This window comes from Marmota monax, unplaced genomic scaffold (assembly GCF_021218885.2).
Source record: "Marmota monax isolate L192 unplaced genomic scaffold, Marmota_monax_Labrador192_F-V1.1 WCK01_AAM20220418_F8-fsc00061, whole genome shotgun sequence".
NCBI classification, from domain to species: domain Eukaryota; kingdom Metazoa; phylum Chordata; class Mammalia; order Rodentia; family Sciuridae; genus Marmota; species Marmota monax.
Window position 1 is genome coordinate 2,085,748 of NW_026695230.1, and position 22,933 is coordinate 2,108,680.

The 22,933-nt window shown below is 32.0% G+C and overlaps 2 protein-coding genes across 5 annotated transcripts in view; both read right to left on the reverse strand.

Moving 5' to 3' along the window:
• The window catches only part of Luzp2 (leucine zipper protein 2), a 510,973-nt gene that overhangs the window by 446,462 nt on the left and 41,578 nt on the right, over positions 1 to 22,933 (reverse strand). The gene's annotated exons all lie outside the window — the stretch shown is intronic.
• On the reverse strand, positions 85 to 15,762 carry LOC124088503 (large ribosomal subunit protein eL39-like). The gene is given in 2 exon segments (XM_046438165.2): positions 85 to 3,113; positions 15,675 to 15,762. Coding segments are annotated over 2 exon segments (276 nt in total). The 3' UTR covers positions 85 to 2,925.

Consider the following 22,933-nt stretch of genomic DNA (forward strand, 5'->3'; position numbering starts at 1 on the left):
ATATTTATTCCTTAACAGTAGACTTGAATATGTATATTTATTCTCTTTCTCTCTCTCTCTCTCTCTCTCTCTCTCTCTCTCTCTCTCTCTCTCTTTCTCTCTCTCTCTCTCTCTCTCATTTATTTATTTAGTACTAGGGATTGAATTCAGGAGCACTCAACTACTGAGCCACATCCACAGCACTTTTACTTTTGAATTTTATTTAGAAACAGGGTCTCATTGAGTTGCTTAGCTCTTCGATGTTGCTAAGACTGGCTTTGAATTCGGGATCATTCTGCCTTAGCCTCTTGGGCCACTGGGATTACAGGCTTGCTAATATATATATTTTCAAAGTCATAAGAATCACCTAAAAAATTATACATATGATAACCAAAATGAGAAAATTGCCCTGATTACTTTATGTTCAGGAATATTATTAGTTGAGGAGATGAAGTATCATTTTAAAAACTGTGGATAACTTTGTTTCAGCTGGTTACACATAATTATCAACTCACTTATTAACTACAAGCAAGATGCTGTACTGGTTGCAGCTTCAAGATGAATTAGACTAACCAGCTTTGGAAAACTGTCCCAGTTTTGCTCAGGTTACTGGCTTGAGAAATGCAAATATGCTGCTCTTCTTGAGGTCTTATACAAGACGAGAGTGAATGGTTCACTAGGAAAATGTGCCTGAGAATATCATCTGTAAAAGGAATTACTTCTGTGCTCTGTCAGGGTTTTTTATTCATTTTTTCATTAATGGTTCACAAAGAATAATGTAGTATTTTTGTAATATAAATTTATCTCCTTTGTATAAACCCATATCACAGTTTCAGCAGTATTAAAACAAACTTTACTTTGTTAGTGCTGCACTTTGTGCTAGCATTCTAAAAGCAGGTATCCAGGTGTCATGCAATACTGGTTTCATTCTTTGAAAGAGGAAAGAGAAAACCTTTCAAAACTTGGCTATTTGCATATTAAAGGCTGCAGAGTTCATTGAAAGACCTTATAGCTGGAATCCAGAATTTGTTTTGTATTTGAATACAGGTCTTTGAGATGGAAAAATTTATGTTCAAATATCAAGCTACATATATTTTCATCTCCTGAAAAAAAGAACTGAAGATGAGGCAATCAGATAAAGGGGACATTTCAGTGGACTAATAGTCAAGTTAGATGAACTCTTTCTTGTGGTTAAGTCGCAATTTACATTCTCTAGGCTTTTATTTTTTTCTAAGGAAAAAATTAGGAGATAATTTTGAAACCAAGTTACTTTCTCTTCAGTCATTATCTGCTTTAAAAATCAAATGAATGAAAATAGAGTTATAAAGCACATAATAAACATTGAAAGAACACAAAATGAATATAAAATAAACTTGCACAGATTATTTTTATAATCATACTAACTTTAATCCTCTAGGTACATATGCATATTCTCCTTTATCTTCTCCCATTTCCATATATTAACAAAAATGAGTTGATTTCCCTTGAGTTGAGGTTAAGTCAAACAACTACCTGAATCATCCACATTGCCATATAACTGGTGACACTCAGAAGTATGGATGGAACTCTAAAATGAAGGATGCAGTGCCTGAAACCAGGTGATGTTTTACAGAATCCCACTTAATCTCTAGACATACATGGCAAAAAAAAAAAAAATTCCCTGTCTTACAACAGAAGACTTTGAAAGAGACCAGCATGTAAGATCCATGAGGGCTGCTTCTCTCAATTATATCTTCAAAATTTAAAAAGCACCCACAAACAGTGGACAATAAGTATGAATTTAATAAATAAAGTTTTCAGGAAATTTTTCAGTGTCATAGAACATGAATGACCCCTTTATTATCTTCCATGGAAAGAAACTGTTTGGTTATTGATATAAACCATACATTACAAAAGGTATTTTCTTGTTCCCTTCACATTCTTCAATTGGTGCTCCCATTTCCAGTGATTCTTTCCCAACTTCAAATAGGATGAGAAAATCATGAGACCCTTCTTTGTTCCAAGTTTCACATTTATTGTTCACTGTTTGGGTGGAGCTAGTTGATTAAGTAGTATTACTGAATTTTATTTTTGCAAAGAGAATCATCAAGAGGAAATCTATCAGCCACAGTCAGTATGTCTGCCTTATGTTTTAGATACCCTTACAACTCCTTGAAAAGAATTCAGTACCCTAAATTTAATAACATCTTACCTTCTTCCTAGGGTCAACTATCACACCCTTCCATTATACCTCATTGTTTGACCCAGTTATTCATTGTTAACTTACCATTCCTTGTTAGTATATTCTTGGACAGTTAGGTTTAGAACTAACCTCAAAACTCCTACCTGGTTTTGCACTTTCCTTTTGCCAAGAGTCATTTCAGAAAATAAAACCTACCCATGAAATGAAAATTAAAGTGGAACATACCCCACTTTTTTTTTTCAAATGGATAAATGTTTGTTTCAGAAATTATCATTGAGTTACAGCCAAGAATCCTGATCCATTGAGATTATACTCTCAATTCTCAGCTTCTCAGTCATCTTACATGATATGTTGTAAGGCATGCCATGTGATTTAAATACATAATGACAATATCTTTATGTATTTCCAAATGTTTTTTGTGAAACACTTAATTACACAGTTCTAATTTTTTATAGTACCCATATTGTTATCATTTTAATTTTTAACCCTCTCTGTCTCATTGCCAAAAACAAATGTAGAGATATTACACAAAGTCTCCATTGCCTCTCACAAACATATCAATTTGTTATTTATTAAAAACAAATAATAATTTTTTAAATGTATCACATGCTTATTACTGAGCCAGCCAACTTGGGCAGAGCATGGAAACAAAGAACAAAATTGTTTTTCCAAGAAACAAGGTCCAACCTTTCACATTTTTGGTAAAAATTTCAACTTGATAATGGTAAAATGAGAATTACCTTGATACAGCATAAATAGTTGTATCATTGCATATATAATAAAACTAACATTGTTCTTCTATAATCTCTACTCTTAGAGTTATACCTGCTTTTATTATCAGTTTTTATCTGAATCTACTAGGGAATGGGATGCTTTTGCTTTTGTTTGTTAGCAAGGATTGACTTGATTCTGAAAGTCTTGGGAAAAGACAAGTCAAGGAATGGATGATACACTCCAGGATGTCAAGGAAATGGAGGGAGAATGACACACTTATTTTTTAGAATCCTCTTCCTTTTTCTTTCCAGCCACACATTATCTGAATCTAACATATTGCCTGAAATATACATTAGGATTTCAACAAACATTTATAAATTATCTGCATTTTCTAATACTGTCAAATTTAAAGTGAAAATATTCCTTTAGAACTCTGCTATTTTTGTTGTTGTTACCAGTAATTGAATCTAGGTACCCCCAAACATTGAACCATATCCTCAGCCATTATTATTATTATTATTATTACTATTATTATTTACTTTGAGACATGATTTAACTAAGGTGCATAGGGCCTCACTAAGTTGCTGAGGCTGGCCTTGAAATTATGACCCTCCTGTCTTAGCATCCCGAGCTGCTGGGATTACAGGCATGAGCCACCATGCCAGGCTAGCACTCTGCTATTATCTATTTATCAATTTATTTATTGTTGATACTGAGGATTGAACTCAGTGGTGCATTTCCACTAATCTACATTCCCAGCCCTTTTTGTCATTTATTTTGAGACAGGTTCTGATAATTCTGAAGGCATGACTTTGCTCATACAAAATTCAATTATTATTGAACTCATTTTAATGTAGCTCTGATTTTCTTTATTCTGAAATATAGAAATATTTAATCTTTACTTTTTATAAAAGTCTCAAGACAAGTTCATAGTTTCTGATCACTTGTGGAAAGCTACTTGATATATTTCAGCTGTTTCCTCAGGATATCAGAATAGTTTGCCATCAAAAAGTTTAATTACTTGCTGATAATTTAGCATGAAAAGATGTGAGTATGCATTCTGATCATGATTCCTGTCTCTCTACAGATTCTGCCTCCAAACTTAAGCTCACAACCAGTAGTCATAAAAGGAATACTACTTAGAATATTTATGAACAAGGTTGTGAAATTTGTTGAAAACTCCCTAAATCCATGAAGTTCTTTCTATTAGACATGGAAGGAAATGGAAACTATACCTGACAATCAGGTTTTTAATAACAGCCTTTATTTTACATTGCAAACAAATACCATTTTTTTCTATGTGAGTTCAGGTTTCAATTGTTATTGTTTTTTTTTTTCTTTTTACTTATTTTGGTATTACTAGGCTGAATAGGATTTCACAAGCAAGCACAAATTGCATACAAGAGTTCTTTAGTAGGTTTTCTTACTTTATATCTTTATTGATAAAAGTCTGATTAAAATGTCGTAATGCATTTGTGGTCATTCCTGCCTCAGTCTGGCTGGACACAGATCAGGAGCCCAGCCAGACTACTGGCACTACCACAAGTTGCTGCATCAACAGACAAGGTGCTGATAACGCCAAAGTCGCAGGTTCAATCCCCATACGGGCCACCAAATGCTGCAGTCTGGCTGGGCACAATTCACCAGCCACTTGTCAAACAGGAATGAACTTTATTTTTAGAACATGCAGCACCACCCCAGCTCTCCAAGAATTCCCTCAGAGCCCAACTGCCCCAGCTCTTCCAGTGAGCACCTCAACTGGAATTCTTCCCACCCTTGAGGCCAACTGGCTGGGTCATGTGGGCGGAGCCAAAAGAGTCCCCCAATGAGCAGCTCTGTGGTCTGAAAGGGCGGGGAAACCACCCAATGAGCGTCACCGCAGAGGAGCCAATCAGCTGGCTGTGAGCCAATCAGCTGAAAGTTTGCTGGGGCCGAAGTGAGCCAATCAGCTGGAAGTTTGCTGGGGCTGCTTTGGCTGTGGCTCTCAACACTTTCCATTCTGCTTTTAAATGTTATCAATTATAATCTACAGAGAGTTTGCTGATGTATCACAGATACATAAATACATACACAGTTTACATATATATCCGTGCATGTGTGTATCTCTATGTGTATGTGCAAGTGTTTCAGCCAGTGATTTACAGTGCAACATTTGGATTGTGTATTAGAACATATTCAGGGTCCTTCTAAAATTGATTAACTAGAGGGTCCTTCTAAAATTGATTAACTAGAGAAAAAACATTTTTTTCTCAGGGTCCTTCTAAAATTGATTAACTAGAGAAAAACATTTCAAATTATTTCACAAATATTTAAAAACTATCTAAATAGTCATTAGAGGCTACCATGATAAGAGCAACACATTTATTTAGAAGTGCACTTATCAATAATAGTCATGTTACTCAATTTAATGTCTTCAAATGATAAGAAATAACAGTAAAATCTTGATTTTTTTTCCTTGAATTTGAATTTTGCTGTCTCTTTGCTGGTGAAGATTTGGAATTTATTATACTCTTATTAGGTACTTAGTATAAAATACATTTTTATTTTCAATTATGTTACTTATTAATGTTTTCTACACATTTACATCTTCTGTTTGTTTCTGTTTATCTCAAATCCAAACATGTCTTCTGTCCAGACAGATGCTAAAGATAATTATAATGAAAAAAAAATTTGCTTCAAATTTGTAAGTCACTTGACACAGAACCATGATCGCGCTGTCCCCCATGACAACAGGTTTGCACAAGTTATATTTCTGTTCTATCAGCCAACAATATGGCAAGACACTAACATGCCCCCTCTATGTTCACTCCTCCATTCACTGATTCAATAATACATATCATTTACTCATTACTGGCAAAAACAGTGCTGAGTTCTGGAGGTAAGAGAGACAGGACTCCTGTTGTCTTCAGAACAGGCACCTAGCGTCTAAGTGAAGATAAAAACAAGAAAAAGGTTACAACACAATGGGCTCATGATGTATTGCAGAAATTAAAAATAGCATTGGGCTGGGGATGTGGCTCAAGTGGTAGCATGCTCGCCTGGCATGCATGGGGCGCTGGGTTCAATCCTTAGCACCACATAAAAAATAAAGATGTTGTGTCCACCAAAAACAAAAAGTAAATATTAAAAAATTCTCACAGAGCTCAGAAAGATTTTGGAAAAACAAAGGGAGTAAATTGGTACCATATGACAGAGTAAATAGCTTCTCGTGTTTGCTTGAATATTTCTGAGTACATTTGTGTTGAAGGGACAAGGAAATAAGGAAATGACAAAATATTCTATTGAAGCAAACATTTTAGGGGCTTATAAAACATGTTTAGGATAAAGATGAAGATGATCTCAATCAATATTGGAGTCTAATAATTGCAAGCTAACTATTGGTTTCCAGACAAACAAATGACTGGTGTGATTGTCAAGAAAGATATGTATTGTTCTCTGTTTCTGCTATGTTGTTCCCTTTTCCACCTTAATTCCACATATTCCGTATGATTCCTTCACATGCTACATCTCTCATAAAATCTTTCTTTGTATTTCTTAAGTGAATTCATTTTTTCCCATTCCCGAATCACATCACAGTGTTTTTCTCTGATATAATATGATAAAATCCTCCTTGACATATGGGTATTTGGAAACTCACCTTCTCCCTCAGTATCAGATTCTTAATGGAAGGTGCTTATTAAATTATACTGTATAACACAGGTTTATAAATTAATAAATTGAAGAATGTAGTATGTTCACATTGGAAAATTAAGAAAATAATTTTTTTTCAGAGAAAAATTATAGTCATAAAAGCTAACAGAAAGAGTGAAACATTACGCTCCAAATTTTGAACCCTATATGAGATGGCAAGGGTCGCAATGCATCCATGACTCTTTTGTTCATTTCAAATAGATAATGTTAATTTTGCTTATGCTACTGAACTGCAATTTGGATGATTTTCAGTTGAAGAAGCCCCTTAACAACTCACATAGAGATAAAGAGCTCTGCGCTAACTTGTAGGTAATCAAACATGAAAACCAAGGAAACAGGTTCAGATGAGGGTAATATTAACCAATTTTGGATAACAGTTCTTTCTCAGGACAATAAGCTTGCCAGTTTCTGTAATGCTTGTCTTTGAATGAAGAATATTGTTTTTTATGCAGTGGAATCTATTGGTTGTAAATGAGTCAGATTGATCTTTCTGTGCAATTGGATGCCAGTAAGTCAACTAACCCATGATAATTTAGAGGGGATGCAGAGAGAGGTTGATTTTGGTTTTATAAAACATAAGCTTATTACTTCTCCATCTATAATGTGAATATAATACCCACAAGGTGGCTGCCTGGAGTGAAGAATTTTGCCTTTAAGTATTGTTCTTTTGAGCAGAGTTGAAGATCTATTAAAGTATTATAATAACTGTAGTTTCATGTTTCATATCATTTAAAAAATTATGTTTTTAAATATCCTTAATGTTCCATGTTAAAGATAAGAAAAAAGTTCTTCTAAATACCATGTCCTAATACCTTGTAATTTCTTCTGTATCACTTTTGAATCTTCTTTTTGTAGGTGAAATGTATTTAAATTTGCTTCATTTTCATGACTGAGCTGTTTTGAGTTCATCTTGTATACATTAGCAATCAGATCAATGCAGGACACTAACAATAGCTTGACCAGCCAAGAAGGACTTTCATTTACTTTGCTCTGAACACAGTATTTCATGCCTTATAATTCCATAATAGTTTTCTGGGAAGCCAAATTTCATTAATGTCTTCCTACATTTATGGCTAAGATTGAAAAGATGTTTTCTTAAACTGCTATTTGCAAAATTGCATCTTCCCAGTTTTCTAATTGAGCTACTAGTATTACTTACATCCCAATTACAGAATTTGAACAAAATGAACTTTAGGGGTAACTTTAAAATTGGTTCATTTTCACTATGGTCCATTACACATTTTCTAGATCCTTAAACTCATCATCTTTAACCAAAAAAAAAAAAAAAAAAAGCATTAAACATCCAGGGATAATTGTAGTTTATTGTGCTGTACAACTAAAAACTTCTTCCATGAGTTTCATACACTCAGTGATTAACAATGAGTCACTAATGAAATTTGCATGAAAAAATTGGGATATTTTTCAGTAGTTACAAAAATATTTACAGAGTAAATATTATTTTCAAATGACTTCACATTGGCAAAATTGAAAGTGAAAGAAAACAGAAAGAAATAATTTCCTTAAAATTATTAGAATTAAAGTAGAATGGGAATCACTAGAAACTGGGAGGGTGGAAGACAGGGTAGAGGTAGATGAATGGTAAATAGATGTTTTAGTCAGTTATTTCACTGCTGTGACTGAGGACCAAACCAGCACAATTTAGAGGAAGAAGAGTTTATCTGAGAGCCCACAGTTTCAGAGGTCTCAATCCTTAGAGAGCTGGCTCCATTCCTCAGAGCTCTAAGTGAGAAAGGAACAATAGCAGAAGAGTATGGTGGAGGGAAGCAGCTTAGGTGGTGATCAGATGGCATAGAGAAAGACTCCACTTGCCAGATATAAATATATATCCAAAGCCATGCTCCAAATCCCACCTCCTCCAAACACACCCTACCACTTCAGTTACCACCTATAAATTACTGATTGGGTTAAGACTCTTACAACCCAATCATTTCTCCTCTGAATCTCCCTACATTGGCTCACACATGAGCTTTTGTGGGACACCTCACTCTCAAACCATAACAACGGATATAAACAATTCATGACACACATAGGTGGAAATATCACATTAGACTTCATCATTCTGTGAAATAAATAAATAGGTAATAATTATCCTACCAAAATTAAATTGAAGCTTTAAACTAGAGAAACATATCACAGAGCAACTTTTGTGAAACATGACTTTACTCCAGATATAAATATATTGTAGAACTAATAATACTTTAATGTTAAAGGACATCTGATAAATCACTTTTGATTCTAAATATGAATGACAATATTTCCTTTAATAGGCATGGTTCTCCACGGGTATGTTCAAACACTATATTATACAGAGATTCTTAGAAAAATAAAGAAAAAAGGTAACTCATCAAGAAATAGGATTGCGGGCTGGGGTTGTGGCTCAGCGGTAGAGCACTCGCCTAGCATGTGTGAGGCCCTGGGTTCGATCCTCAGCACCACATAAAATAAAATAAAGATATTATGTCCATCTACAACTAAAAAATAAATATTAAAAATTGCATCTGCCTACATAATCCTAATATTCTGCTTTAGCAATTTTCAAATTAAGCATTTCACATCTTCTCTCTTGGCACACTGTACTGTATATAGGAGCTGAAACCCAGCCATCAGCTCTTCAGCATCACATTCACAAAGAAAACATCAAACTCCTAGTCTTCTGTGAACTATAGAGCAAATGTGCCAGTAGGAAAAACAGTTCCCTTGTGCATGCCACACAAAGGCGTACTTCCTCAGAACCTGGGAGAAAAACACTTTCAAGGTCCTTTCAGCCTCAAGAGGGCTAGAGGACACTCATGGAGATGGCACATTTACTCCTCTCTTCTTACAAAAAGAGAAATTGCCACTAAGAAGAATGGCTTGCTCAAGTGAAACATCTATAAAATGGATTTTTAATTACAAGTATTTAAAAAGAAGCACAGGCCAAAGATGTTGTGATCACAGATATAATATAACTTGGCTCAAGAAAATAATTTCTTGGATGGCAGCAGAGGTATAAGGGAGTGAAGGGAGGGGAGGGGAGAGGATATAGGGACAGGAAAGATAGTAAAATGAAACAGACATTATTACCTTATGTACATATCAGTCTGCATGATCAATATGATTCTATAACATGTACCATCAGAAAAATGATAAATTATAACCCATCTATGTCTGATATGTCAAAGTATACAAATGCATTCTACTGTCATGCATAACTAATTAAAACAAATTTTAAAATTTTTTAAAAAGGAAATAATTTCTGTTTTCCTGTTTCTTGATCTAGGACAAAATGCACTCAATGTGAAATTGTACCCCAGAAAGAAAAAAAAAAAACAGAAATGGGCCTCATTTAACTTATTTATTTGTTACTGGATAAATAACTTCATAAAGAAAGAATCTTGTTCATAGATCCTGTGGTCATGACTTATTTAATTTTCTCAGTGTGTGCTCAATCTTGTTGAGATATAAATTTCTTACTGGATTTAAATATTCAGAGTATGTATTTCCATTCAATCAACTGTTTTAAAAGGATGTCTTTAATGCTTTTATCATACTACTCTTAATTAGCTTTTCCTATTTGCAATAGTTTTAGAGGAATATTAATGCTCTTACTGTACAAAATATTATTCTACTTTTCAGAAGTGTGGTAGAACTCATGCGTAAATGTATATAGCCTGAGTTTCATTTACATTTTGCATTACAGGGATTTAATGGGTGTGAGAAGCTAATGCACTTGATTTTCATTTCTAGAATTTTAAACATATAATTTATTCAAGACTTTTAATTCTTCTTACTTAATTTTAGTATTATACATTTTTCTAGTAATTTAAAATTCATAAAGTAGTCACTTTTGTTGTTGCTGTTCTCTATTTCATTTATTTCTTCCAACATTTATTTAATAATTTATTTTTTAATTTACTTTGGTCCTACTTTTTGAGCTTGTATGCTGATGTTAATCCAACTTCTTGAACTGAATGCTTATTTTACTTAAATATATTTGTAGATATAAAAGTAATTAAAGCTGCAATTAGAGTTTCCTACATAAAGCATGACATCTACAAAATAATAGGTTTACTTCTTCTTTTCCAATTTTGATTACTTAATTTTTTTTTCCTATTCTGATTGCTCTTGGTAGTAATTTCAATACTATGGTGGCTAATGTTGCATTCTTGTTTTCTTACCAGATATAAGAAGAAAAGTTTCCTGTTTTTCCCCCATTAATTATTTATTTAACTTTGGGTATTACATAATTGTCCTTAATTATGTTGAGAAAATTTTCTTATATACCTAGTCTCTTGAGAGTTTTTCATAAAATGACATTTAATTTTGTCAAATACATTTTCTGCATCTATTAAAATTACAGTATTTTTAATCTTTTATTCTGTCATTTTGGACTATTTATGTTAAAGCAAAGTTTGGACTGTCATTTTAGACTATTTATGTTAAAGCAAAGTTAACATAACATTCCAGAGATAAACCCCACTTGGTTCTATTATAGTCTTTTTGAAGTGTTGCTCAGTTTCACTAGCATTTTATTGAAGTGTTTGTACCTATATTTATAAGAGATCTTGGCCTGTAGCTTCTTTTTCTCACTTTGTCCTTATCTGGTTTAGATACTGCCAAAAAATAAATAAGCAAACACTAGATCAACGGACAAAAGGAGAGAGACATAGTAAGTCCAGCAAATAGAGAGGTAACTAATATTCAACAAGGACACCAAGAAGACATAATAGAGTAAACATAATCCCTTTAATAAATGGTGTTGTAAACTCCATATGCACAGAGTATAATTGAATCCTTATCTTACTCTACGCAAAAGTAAACTCAAAACATATGGAACATAATTTCTGAAACTACCAAGTTCCTAGAAGAAAACGGGGCAAATTCTTTCACATTGACCTTGGCAGTGACTTTTCAGATATCACATGAAAAACTCAGGCAACAACAACAACAAAAAAAATGAATAGGTTGCAGTAGATCAAACCAAAAGGCTTCTGGATAGCAAACAGCCAACAAAATGAAAGAGCCCACAGACTGGGAGAAGTTATTTGCAAACCATATATTAGATAATATTCACAACATGTAAGGTTAATATTAAAAATATATAAAGTTCTCTCATATAAAGTTAACTTTCTCTCTCTCTCTCTCTCTCTCTCTCTCTCTCTTTCACACACACTCACAACACACACACACACACACACACACACACGAAAAATAATACAAATGAACATTTTTCTAAGGAAGACCTGAAATGGTCACCTGGTTTATGAAAGTGTGTTTAACATCATTAATCATCAAGAAAATGCAAATCAAAGCCCCTATACAATTTCATCTCAAACTATTAAATCTCTATTTAAAAAAACAAAAAACAAAAAACAAATTGAGATAACAAATGTTGTTAATGCTGTGGAAAAAAAGTAAACCTATGCACTGTTGGTGAGGATACAAATTGGTAGAGCAATTATGGAAAGCAGTATATAGATTTCTCAAAAAAATTACAGACATTTTTTATTGGTTGTTTTTAGTTATACATAATAATAGAATTTTTTGACATAATTAGAAAAGCATGGAACATAATTTGTTCTAATTCAGTCCCCAGTACTTCCTCTTTCCCTTTCTTCTTCCCAATCCTTTATCCCTTCCCTCTACACTGCTAATCTTTCTGCGATTTTCTATTGGTTTTTCATATGACCCAGCACCAGAAACAGGTAAGCTAAGCTTTGGTACTTATTATGACACCTTTCAAAACAACCAAGATATGAAAGCAAACTAAGTGTATGTCAATGGATGTACAAATAAATGTTGAATATAAATATTTGTGTGTCTATGTGTGTTTGTGTGTTCAGCTGCAGAAAAGACACTGCTATTGGCAACAATATGGGTAAACCTAGAGGACGTTTTGCAAAGTGAGATAAGACAAGCACAGGGTGCAAAAAAGACTGCATGATCTCACTAACATGCAGTACAAAATATCAAGTACATAAAAATGGGGTAGATAGAATGGTGGTAACTGTGGATGGGGGATGTAGGTAAAGTGATTTAAAGTTGCAGTTATGTAGAAAGAAGAAGTTTGGGATCTGATGTACAACCTAAATGATGTAGTTTAAAAATTGTGTTCCATATTGGAAATTTGCCAAGATAATTGATTTTAGGTGCATTTACTGTATACTCACACTTATAGGTACCTGTATGATGTGATACATGTGTTGTTAATTTACTCAAATTCAGTAAACTTTCATTACATATATGTATATATATATATAAATATATATTTTCATTATATATGTGTATATATATATACACACACACACACCTAGTTCTACCTTTTATACATAGAAAATAAAAAAAATTAAAACAGATATCACCCCCCCACACACATACACATATACACTTCATTCTACTGTAGGAATATCATTCACTCATATATTTTCTCATTTAAGACACATTTATTGAAAATAAAAAAAAATTACTGTTCTAAATTTAGTACCAATTGGTTTTTTAAATTCTATTAGACAAAGAAAAATCACAAATTAGTGTGTCCCATATGACATCTTTTTCTAACCCTAAGTAACAACAAAGATATTTTGAAATCTTGAAATAGTCTCATGAAAAATTGGAGCCAAAAATCTCGAGATAAAGTCAAAACCACTCTCAATTTGTTTACAATTTTATTTAAATATGCATAAAACTAGTTTATATTTATGTTTAAATTACTAGAGATGACAAGATTTTTTCTTGTGCTTCAATGTACAAGAACATGATACCATCTATAAATTATTTTTGTCTATAGCTGCATAGCTGCATCTTTTTATTTTTTCTTATTTATTTATTTATTTATTTGTGTGTGTGTGTGTGTGTTGAGAATCGAATCCAGAAATGCTTTATCATTGAGCTACATTCCCCTTCCTATTTATTTATTTATTTTAATTTTAAGGCATATTCTAAGTTGCTGAGATTATTGCTAAATCGCTGAGTCTGACCTTGACATTGTAATCCTCTTGCCTCAGCCTCCAAAGTTGCTGCGATTATAAATATGCACCACTGTGTTATACCTGTATCTTTAATGTCACATAGAAAATAGATCCAAAAGTCTTGTTCCAAAAACTAGAGGTAAAAACAATGAGAAAAACCATTACAGGGGTACCTATATTAGCCCATCATAAAAACTTCAATTTGATAATATTTTATGATTTTCAAAAGTAAGATATATTCTCAGGCTGTAGAAGTGACCAGGCCATTTGTCTCTATCATACATTCAGGTGCCTTGAACCCAGGTAGGAAGCTGCCCTATAAGATATCCAAATAGTTTTTCAACTGTAAAACATAATACTGTATGAAAAAGTCCTAATAATCCTGGCACAGTGGCTCATTCCTCTAATCCCCGTGGCTCAGCAAGCTGAGGCAGGAGGGTTTTGAGTTCAAATCAAGTTTTAGCAACTTAGGGCAGCTCTAAATAACTTAGTGAGAACTTGTTTCAAAATTTAAAAAAAATAATAATAATAAATCAAAAGGTCTGGGGACATGGCTCAGTGGTAAAGCATCCCTGAGTTTTATCCCTGTATAAAAAAAAATAAATTAAAAAAAACACTAAAAAACTATCCAGCTATTGGCATCAGTCTTTTTCTTATAATGTGTTAGTCAAAACTGAAAAAAAAATGTGTGAAATTTATTTCTTACCTAAGCCAGGGTACAAATTTAAAATTAAAATAAAATGAAATTTCAAAATTATTCTCCAAATTATGCCTTTGCTTTATTTTTTTAATACAAAAATGTAGGCAGGTTCTATTTAAAAACATTTCTAGCACACTGTCATTTATAGCAATTAGTATCAGAATAGCTAGCTCATCTGAATCATTGTAATGAGATTGACACATTACTCTCTACAACAGTGAAGTAGATTCACAAATGTTCTCAAACCTGGTTCTGTTTAAATGTGTCATATAATTATGAGAACATTTTTTATGAATAGGCATTCAGGGTACACTTTTACAATTCATCGAGAAGGGGGTGAGATTTCTCCTCTGTGTATGTATAGTTAGGTTTTATTATGGCCTAGAGAATGGTGACCACTTTTTATCCTTTTTATTCCTTCATTCTATACAGAATTCTTTTTATTTCTTTTTATTTTACTGAATCTTCCAACAGATATACTCCAAATTACTATCAACAGCAACATGACCTTTGGGTGATTTTAGTTAAAGTTGTAGATAGCTGGAGGTATATAAGTTGTCAAACTCTAAAGTATCTAATTCATCAATACCTGCAGAAAATTTTCAGTTCATTATTACAACCTTTCACTTTTGCTATGTGTGTGGTCATAATTGTTGAGAAGCACTCAGTTTTATTTGGAACACCATATAGCTTTGGAAGCGTACACCGAGACATGGCTTATAGTAAATCTAGTGTTTTTTTAATTCTCTCACTTCACTTTCAAAATTCCATTTACCATTTTTCTGTTTTCCCCCCTTTGGGTTTTGTTTGCTTGATTTTGTGTGTGTGTGTGTGTGTGTGCATGTTTATTTGTGTTGTTATCACTGCTCTTTATTTGAAAGAAAAGAAAACAAATTACTTCAGAAGTCCTAGTTAAACATTTACCTCCAGAAGTCTCACTCACTGATCAATAAAGGAAGGTTTTTGTGTTTATTTTGTTTCGTTTTGCATTGATCCACACCACAAATTTGTGACGTTAAATCATTAAAAATGACGCAGAAAGAATGAAGAACTATTTGTTTTTATTAAGGAAAGTGATTAGTAGTCATTATTAAACAAATTATCATACTTCCAAAGATTTTTTTTTTTTGAACATGAAATAAGGGCTTTATCCATGGGCTTACCACACTATTTAGTTTCACTAACTTGGAGAACTGAATGTTTAGTCCTCCTGCATCTCTTCCACATGTTCCTCATAATAGCTCCAACTAGAATGTTTTTTCACACTCAGGAATATTCTCCCAGTTCACTTAACATTCAGTTATAATATAACTATTTGTGGTTGATGGCACATGAAAGCCAAGTTTAAATTCCTGCAAATATACTTTCTCCTCTCTACTCTCTTAAGTTTGAGAAACTTGTGGGCATAACCACCTGCCTTTGAAATGCAGTGGTGACTCACAGTCATGTTCTGCTCTCTGCAAGGTGCACAGCTCCACTGCAGTTCTGAAATTTAGCTTGAAGCCTCTCCCTTCCTTCACAGAGAACATGGATCGTGCATTGAGCAGGGGTGGAGACAGCAATAGAGTGGATCTTTGTGTTTCAAATTTGATTTTTCTCTGTAATCACTCTTTACCTCCATATCATTTTTAGTTTCTATTTATGTTTTAACCAGCTTTTTAAGATACTCTTTTTATTTTACATTGTTGGGAAAGACATATTATACAGTATATGCCTTTGGTATGATTATGTCACTAAATTCAAAATAAATGTACCTCTTGGATGCACCATTAATTTCCTAAAAGAAAAAAAAAACTCTTACTCAAAATTGTGTTTGATTAAAGATAACAAAATTTTTTTATGATGACTTAAGGTGTTTTTTATATAGAGAGAAGTACAAAGTTAGTTATGGTGAAGCTGGTTAATGATAATTTTAGAACTTTAATCTATATTTATCTTTGTTCTATGCCTGCCTTAAAACATAGTTCATTATTATTATGTTTGTCACTTGATTGCGCAGCTCACAGGATATGGCCCAAATTTGAATAATGATTTATTTTGCTCTTAATCTTATCTTAATCCAAAGAAAGAGTTCACTGTCATGAGAAATCTATTGTTTATTAACAAATAGATAGACCTATAGAAACCTCAAGCTGTGAGGCAAACAAACAAATAAAAGGTACAGGTACGTTTGTGAGATATAAAGTTAGACTGAAAACAAATAATAAAGATGTTGAAAGATGAGAAAATAGCTACTTCTTGAGTTCACATCCAAGGATGGTTTCTTGGTAGATATAAATTAAGTGTATCATTAGAAAAAAAAAAAAAAAAACAACCAGGCATCAGGTTCACTGTCAGAGACACCCTGCTAAATTATGACTAAGCCATACCTTGCTTAAATGTTACTTCTTCAAGCAGCCAACAGTGATCAAACAGCTAAAACTTTGGGCTACCAAAGCTGTAGGTGGTTGCAGTTAATATGCTACTTAAAGTGTGAGTGGCCATTTTTGATACAGAAAAGTGATTATTAAGTGGAACTTTGTCTGCTTTGTTTAACTGTTTTCTTTGTTGTTTGTGTGTGTGTGTGTGTGTGTTATTTTGTGACTTATTTAACATCCTTTCATAACTGCATCTATTTTCCATGAGTACCATTGTGCAACTTTCATCAAACATAATACATTGCTAGGAAGTTATGTATTTTAAATCCATCCTTTCTCATCTTCCAAACTTCCAAAGTTATTATTTTTTTTTTAACAAGGGAAAAACTGTTTCAGAATTCTCACACAGGGAAATCGGCATGCTGTGTTAGTCCACTCAGATGGCCATAATAAAGTACCACAGGCTGCGTGGCTTAAACAAACAAACGAAAATTATATTCTCATGTCTCTGGAGGCTGGTAAATTCAAGGTCAAGGTGCCCTCCTAATAGGTGAGAGCATCTTTTTTATTTGCAGAATGCATTATTTTTGCTTTGTCTGCACATGGCTGAGAGGGAGAGGGAAATCAAGCTTTCTGAATCTCTTCTCTTAAGGGCATTAATTCCATCCTGAGGGACACACTCTCAAGACCTCATGTAACTCTAACTACTCCCCAAAATCTCATCCCAAAAAGCTTTCATATAAGGGGAAACAGGACTTCCACATACGAATTTTGTGGGGGCATTACTAATAAATCTGGGGCTGTAACTGTAAACAGAGAAATGACTTATCCAGTTTTGTGTCTTGGTATTCTTTTACATTTTCTTTAAAATTTTGAAAATCCAAAATGTTATGTTTTCCAACAACCTGAAGTTTATATGGTAATAAAGCTTGCAGATTTACATAGGTTTCCATAACAATATTTTAAGCAGATCTTTTAAACCATGTAAATCATCCTAACTTGGGGAATGTCAAATAATTCATGTAATGAAAATACATGTATTTTATATTTAAATACACCTATAGTTTCATGCACACACATTTACATTTTCTTGATAATAATGATGAAGAGGACAGTGAGACAAAGAAAAAATATGACCACAAAAGCTAGTACTTATTGAGTGATATCAAACATGGCAGAGAATGTCTTTAACAAATTTATATGAATTAATTGCTATCAAGTGATTTTCAGAGGCTTGTTTTCTAACAAATATTTAGGTACTTAGTGACCAAGGTAATAATTCCTTACCCAAATAGTGGTATTAGTAGTCACAGTTCCAAAGCTTCTTGGGCTAACAAATCTCCTGATTTGCTATCAATGTACACATGCTTCTGTCACTATTGATTACTTGGGTATTTTTTCTTGTTGTATCTAAAAGTACTGTAAACAACATTGAACACATTTTTGAGAATAGCATCGGAATGTTTACTCCAGGGCCAATGTTTTCCTTAACATTGGTGAGAGGAGGAGGATAGTGTTTAAAAAAACAATGTGAATATGTGACTTGAGATGGTTTAAAACTTCAGAACCTTCTTCCTTGTGCATCTACACTTAAGGATAGTCAGATAGGATGTACAGTTGTTATGGTGAATAATGGATCATGGAAACCAAGTCATTTTCCATCCTGAAATAGTGTGGTACTAATAATTTCAACAGACAGCATATAAAAATTCAGATTTTCTATGGCCACAGAACCAACTGTTGTCCTGCTTACATGCTCTCCACTATTATCACACAAAATTGAAAAATATAAAAAGATGTGTAGGTACATCTGAATGTTTGGTTCTAGAACAATGAAAGATCTTTCTTCTAATAAGGCAAAAACATTTCTGTGTCTCATATTTACATTATTTAAATTAAAAAAGCAGCTATATGAAAAAAATTTTAAACATTTTTAAAATGTTTAAAAAGTAAAATATTGCACTAATTCAAAGCTCATTCTATCCCATGGGTAAGCACTATTAATAACCTATGACATATTCTTCTGGATAATGTGAACAAGTATATTTGTGTATATATGTTTATACTCTATAAATTCATAGAGATAATACATAAGTTGCTTTAATTCTTTAACATGCATCATGGGCATCCTCCAAATAAGACCCTATAAAATTAGTACTTCTGTGAAACTGATATGTCCTTTATGCATAACACAACATAGGTAATCAATTCTCCCTGACGACATTTACACTCTTTCTTTAACTATTACAAGCAGTTCTGTGCAAACTTTTACTTATGTACTCTTGCTTTCTCAAAAGTATTTCTACAAAATAAATTCTATGAACTCTTGCTTTCTCAAAAATATTTCTACAAAATAAATTCCTATGGGTTGACTTGTTTTGTCAAAGTTATATATGTTAAATATACGTAATATGTTGCCAATGATATACTAACAGATCAAGCATTCCATGCTTCTACACCTATTTATGATCCCAATTTTCTACAGGAGTTTACCTTAACTGCAGTCATCAGAAACAATATTCACTTAGAAAACAACTTTATTAAGATAAAAAGTATATGCTATAATGTTCACACTTTAAAAATGTACAATTTAGTGTTTTTAGTATATTCATATTTAGATTTTTTATCATCTCAAAAAGCAACACTGTACTCACTAGCAATCTACTACCTTCTCTGCATTTTGTGTCATCTAAGAAACCAATCAGTCCAAGATCATGAAGATTTATTATTCCTTTCTTTTTAGAATTTTATAACATTACACTTATATTTAGATCTACAACCCATTTATAATTAATTTATTGAATATTATTTGTAGTGTTCTGAATTTATTATTTTAAATGTCCAGTGGCCCATTATTTTATTACTCTCTTAATTTTGTTATTTTAATATTGGAGAGGTATTACCTTATTACTTTCATTTGTACAGTGAAGATTGAGGTTATACATATGTCCATGTTTAACATAGCTTTTTTCTTCATTTGTTAATTGTGTATTCATATTTTCATTCATAGTTTCAGATATTATTTATTTGAAGATATAGCTCTATTTTGTTAGTTTTTGTCATAGGTAATATACAGACCAAACTCTTGCATCAAAATGTAAGTATAAGTAGTATATGAAAAGTATTTGTAAAAATTTATAAAATTCATTTTATTCTAGTTTCATAGACCTTAGCAAAAATAACTTCTAAACTAAAATTGATTTTAATGTATGTCTGAGTTTTTTGGGATGAACCCAAATATTATATATAATCATAAAGCTCTAACTAAAAAAATAAAAATTAAAATAAAACTTCTGAAACATATTTTGATAAAATTTAACACACATTTTTTTTAAAAGTGATGAAATTTTACAAGAAAAAAATGGTCTTTTAATTGGTAGTCATCACTCTGTACTACTGAAAAATAAAAGACTCTTTGATTTGAATACTATGTATTTTACTTAAACATTCAAATACTTCAATACTACTTATTTGTATACTTAAATCTGTGTTTTAGTACAGAAATGTTGGGATAACTTCATTATACAATCTTAGGATGACTTAGGAAAACATTACAAGAACTAAATTTAGAATGCCAGAAGTAAAGGCCAGTGTTCAAAAAATTCCAAATATAAAGAAGGCAAAGGATTTATTTTTAATTAAAAATGAATTGAATTTTAGAGAGTAGAATTATGTGTACTTAATTGGATATCTTTATTCTACATATCCTTTTGTGATTCAAGAATTTTATTGTATTTAATAGGCATGCATAAGTCAATGATTTAATTTATTTTAACAAGCTTAGTCCAAACAAATTAAACAAGATTACAGAGACAAGACAGGCTAGTTCCATATATTTTCAAGGAACATAAAATGGTGTTCTTCTTCATTGCAAATATTTTCTTGACAATATCATTTATTGTATGTTCAAAACCACTAAAAGTCTTACATAAGAAATGTTTTTTTATAATTAAATGCCATATTTTTTTTTCTTTTCAGAGATCCATATGTGTCTCCTAGTGATAATTATGTTAAGGGATTTATATGTGGTTTCCCTAATTTTCCTAGATTCAAAGAAGTTCAGAAATATATTTAATATTCAGTTACATTCACAGTCAAGAATATATACCTCTTCTTTTTAAACATTCCTAGATTCTATTGTAATGTATACATACTCATTTTATCTATCTATATCTGTATTTAAATACATCTTTTTATCCAGCAATAGATCCAATGTTATTATAGAACCATATAAAGATTTTCCTTTATTTTCTCACTCTTTCTCTATATAAGTAAATAAATATATATTTGCTCTATTTTAATGCATTGCATATATTTACAACCATAAATATATATACATATTTTAATTTATATTTTACTTCAAAAGTGTTTAAAAAAGAAGTAGAATATACCGAAAAAATAGCTTTCCTAAAATTAACATGTTACAATACTCAAAACTCCAACATTCACCTCCCATTAATAAAGTATAGATTCTGAGACTTGTATTCAACAAACAAATAGAAAATTGCTAAAGAAACTCTTTTACTATTTGTCCCCAGAGACTTGGTTTGCTTAGATTTAGAGCAATATTATTTGTTTTATTTTTTTTTAAAAGAAGTGCTCATTTTTCACGTAGCTTAAGGAGTGATCACTGTCCTCATTGTTTTCAAAACAGTGCAGCAGAAAGATGCAGAATGCAAATTGGGAAGGTAGGGAGGAAGTATACGAATAAATATAATCCCTATGCACTGTATATCTACTATAAAATATAAACTTAATATTCATCAAGGTAGATGACACACTGAATTTTATATATGTACACACCAAAAATGATAGACATAATTTAAAATAATTTCCACAAATAGTTGATAAGTGGTAGCTTTTAAACTTAAACAATGGCAAATGATTAGTGTTTTCAAAAATATTAAAAGAGGCTCCTTCGAGGGACTATGTAAAAATAAAGGAAGTGCTAAATTAGATATATAAGGGAAACCAGCAGGAACAAATTTTATGTTTATATACTTTGTATCAGGAGACCAAAATATTTTAAATCTAGGCATATTCTTTTGAAAATACGTTGGAAAAAAATAGGGTATCAGGTTGTAAGGCAAAGAAAATGATTTAGGGCCTTGGAGCTTTCAATTTAAACGAAACTAAGGATAAGACAAATAGGCAAATATTTTCAGCAATAAATAAGTGAATATGAAAATGCCAATTTTAAAGTAAAATAAAAAATACTTGAATACATACAAAATAACTTTATTACAAAAATATGCATACACATATGAATAATTGCAAACATTTTATTGTGTCACAAAACAAGGGTATTATTAAAGATCAAAGTGGTTGTAATTAAAAAGAACTAAAATGGAGGGCAACTGATGAAGGCTGGTATACCACTTAAAGGAGTAAAAATGGTTTTGATTTCATTAAAGCTCATAAAATATGTTCAAATTCCACACCTTTGTTTTAATGCTGAAATATTATCATCAGTGTCCCTGAAAGTGGTTAATAAATTCATGCATTATGCTTATAATTGATTAAGGAAAAAAAATTAAGTATCTATTCTACCTTTTCATAACAGCTATTTCAAAGTACACAAATAAGTAATCAAAGAAAACATCATTTGTCTTTTAGATTTCCACACATATCATGGGAGAATGTTGGAAATAAACACTCTCCATTTCATATTTCTAATGAAATAATGGATAGAAATAAGAATTAATGGTTACCAAAACAATTAGGTTAAATGTAAATGGAAGCTGTAATGGATGGAGTAGGCTATCTTATAACCTACTGATAACTCCCTACATCACTTTATGTAGGAGAAGACGTGGTTGGTCAGTATGAAACATCTCAGAAGTGTTCAAAAAAGCAGGGTGATCTACAGAAAAATACTTTTCCTAAAAGTGAACATGTTGCAACACCTTAAAACTCTAAAACTAGCCTCACATTGAGGAATTATAAAGATTTGTATGTGATAAATAAAGAGAATATGATTACAGAAAACCATTTGCTGTGTATGAATGTTAGCTAACAATAATTTGATCCTGAATTTAATGATGTTTCTAGAAATATTATAATGACTTGCAATGGTTCCTTGACATCATAATGATGAAAACAGAAAAATCTGAGATGTAGATTTTAACAAATGAAACAATATCTTGGTGTTGGACCTGTTATTTTGTGTTCCAGTGTTTGCTCAACATGCACAAGGCCCTGGGTTTGAGCCCAGCAACACACACACACACACACACACACACACACACATACATCACATACATCACATACACACACACGTGTTTTCTTAAATAATTATTATGAAAATCCAAGAAAGATATGAGGAAACATATGTGTTAAAATA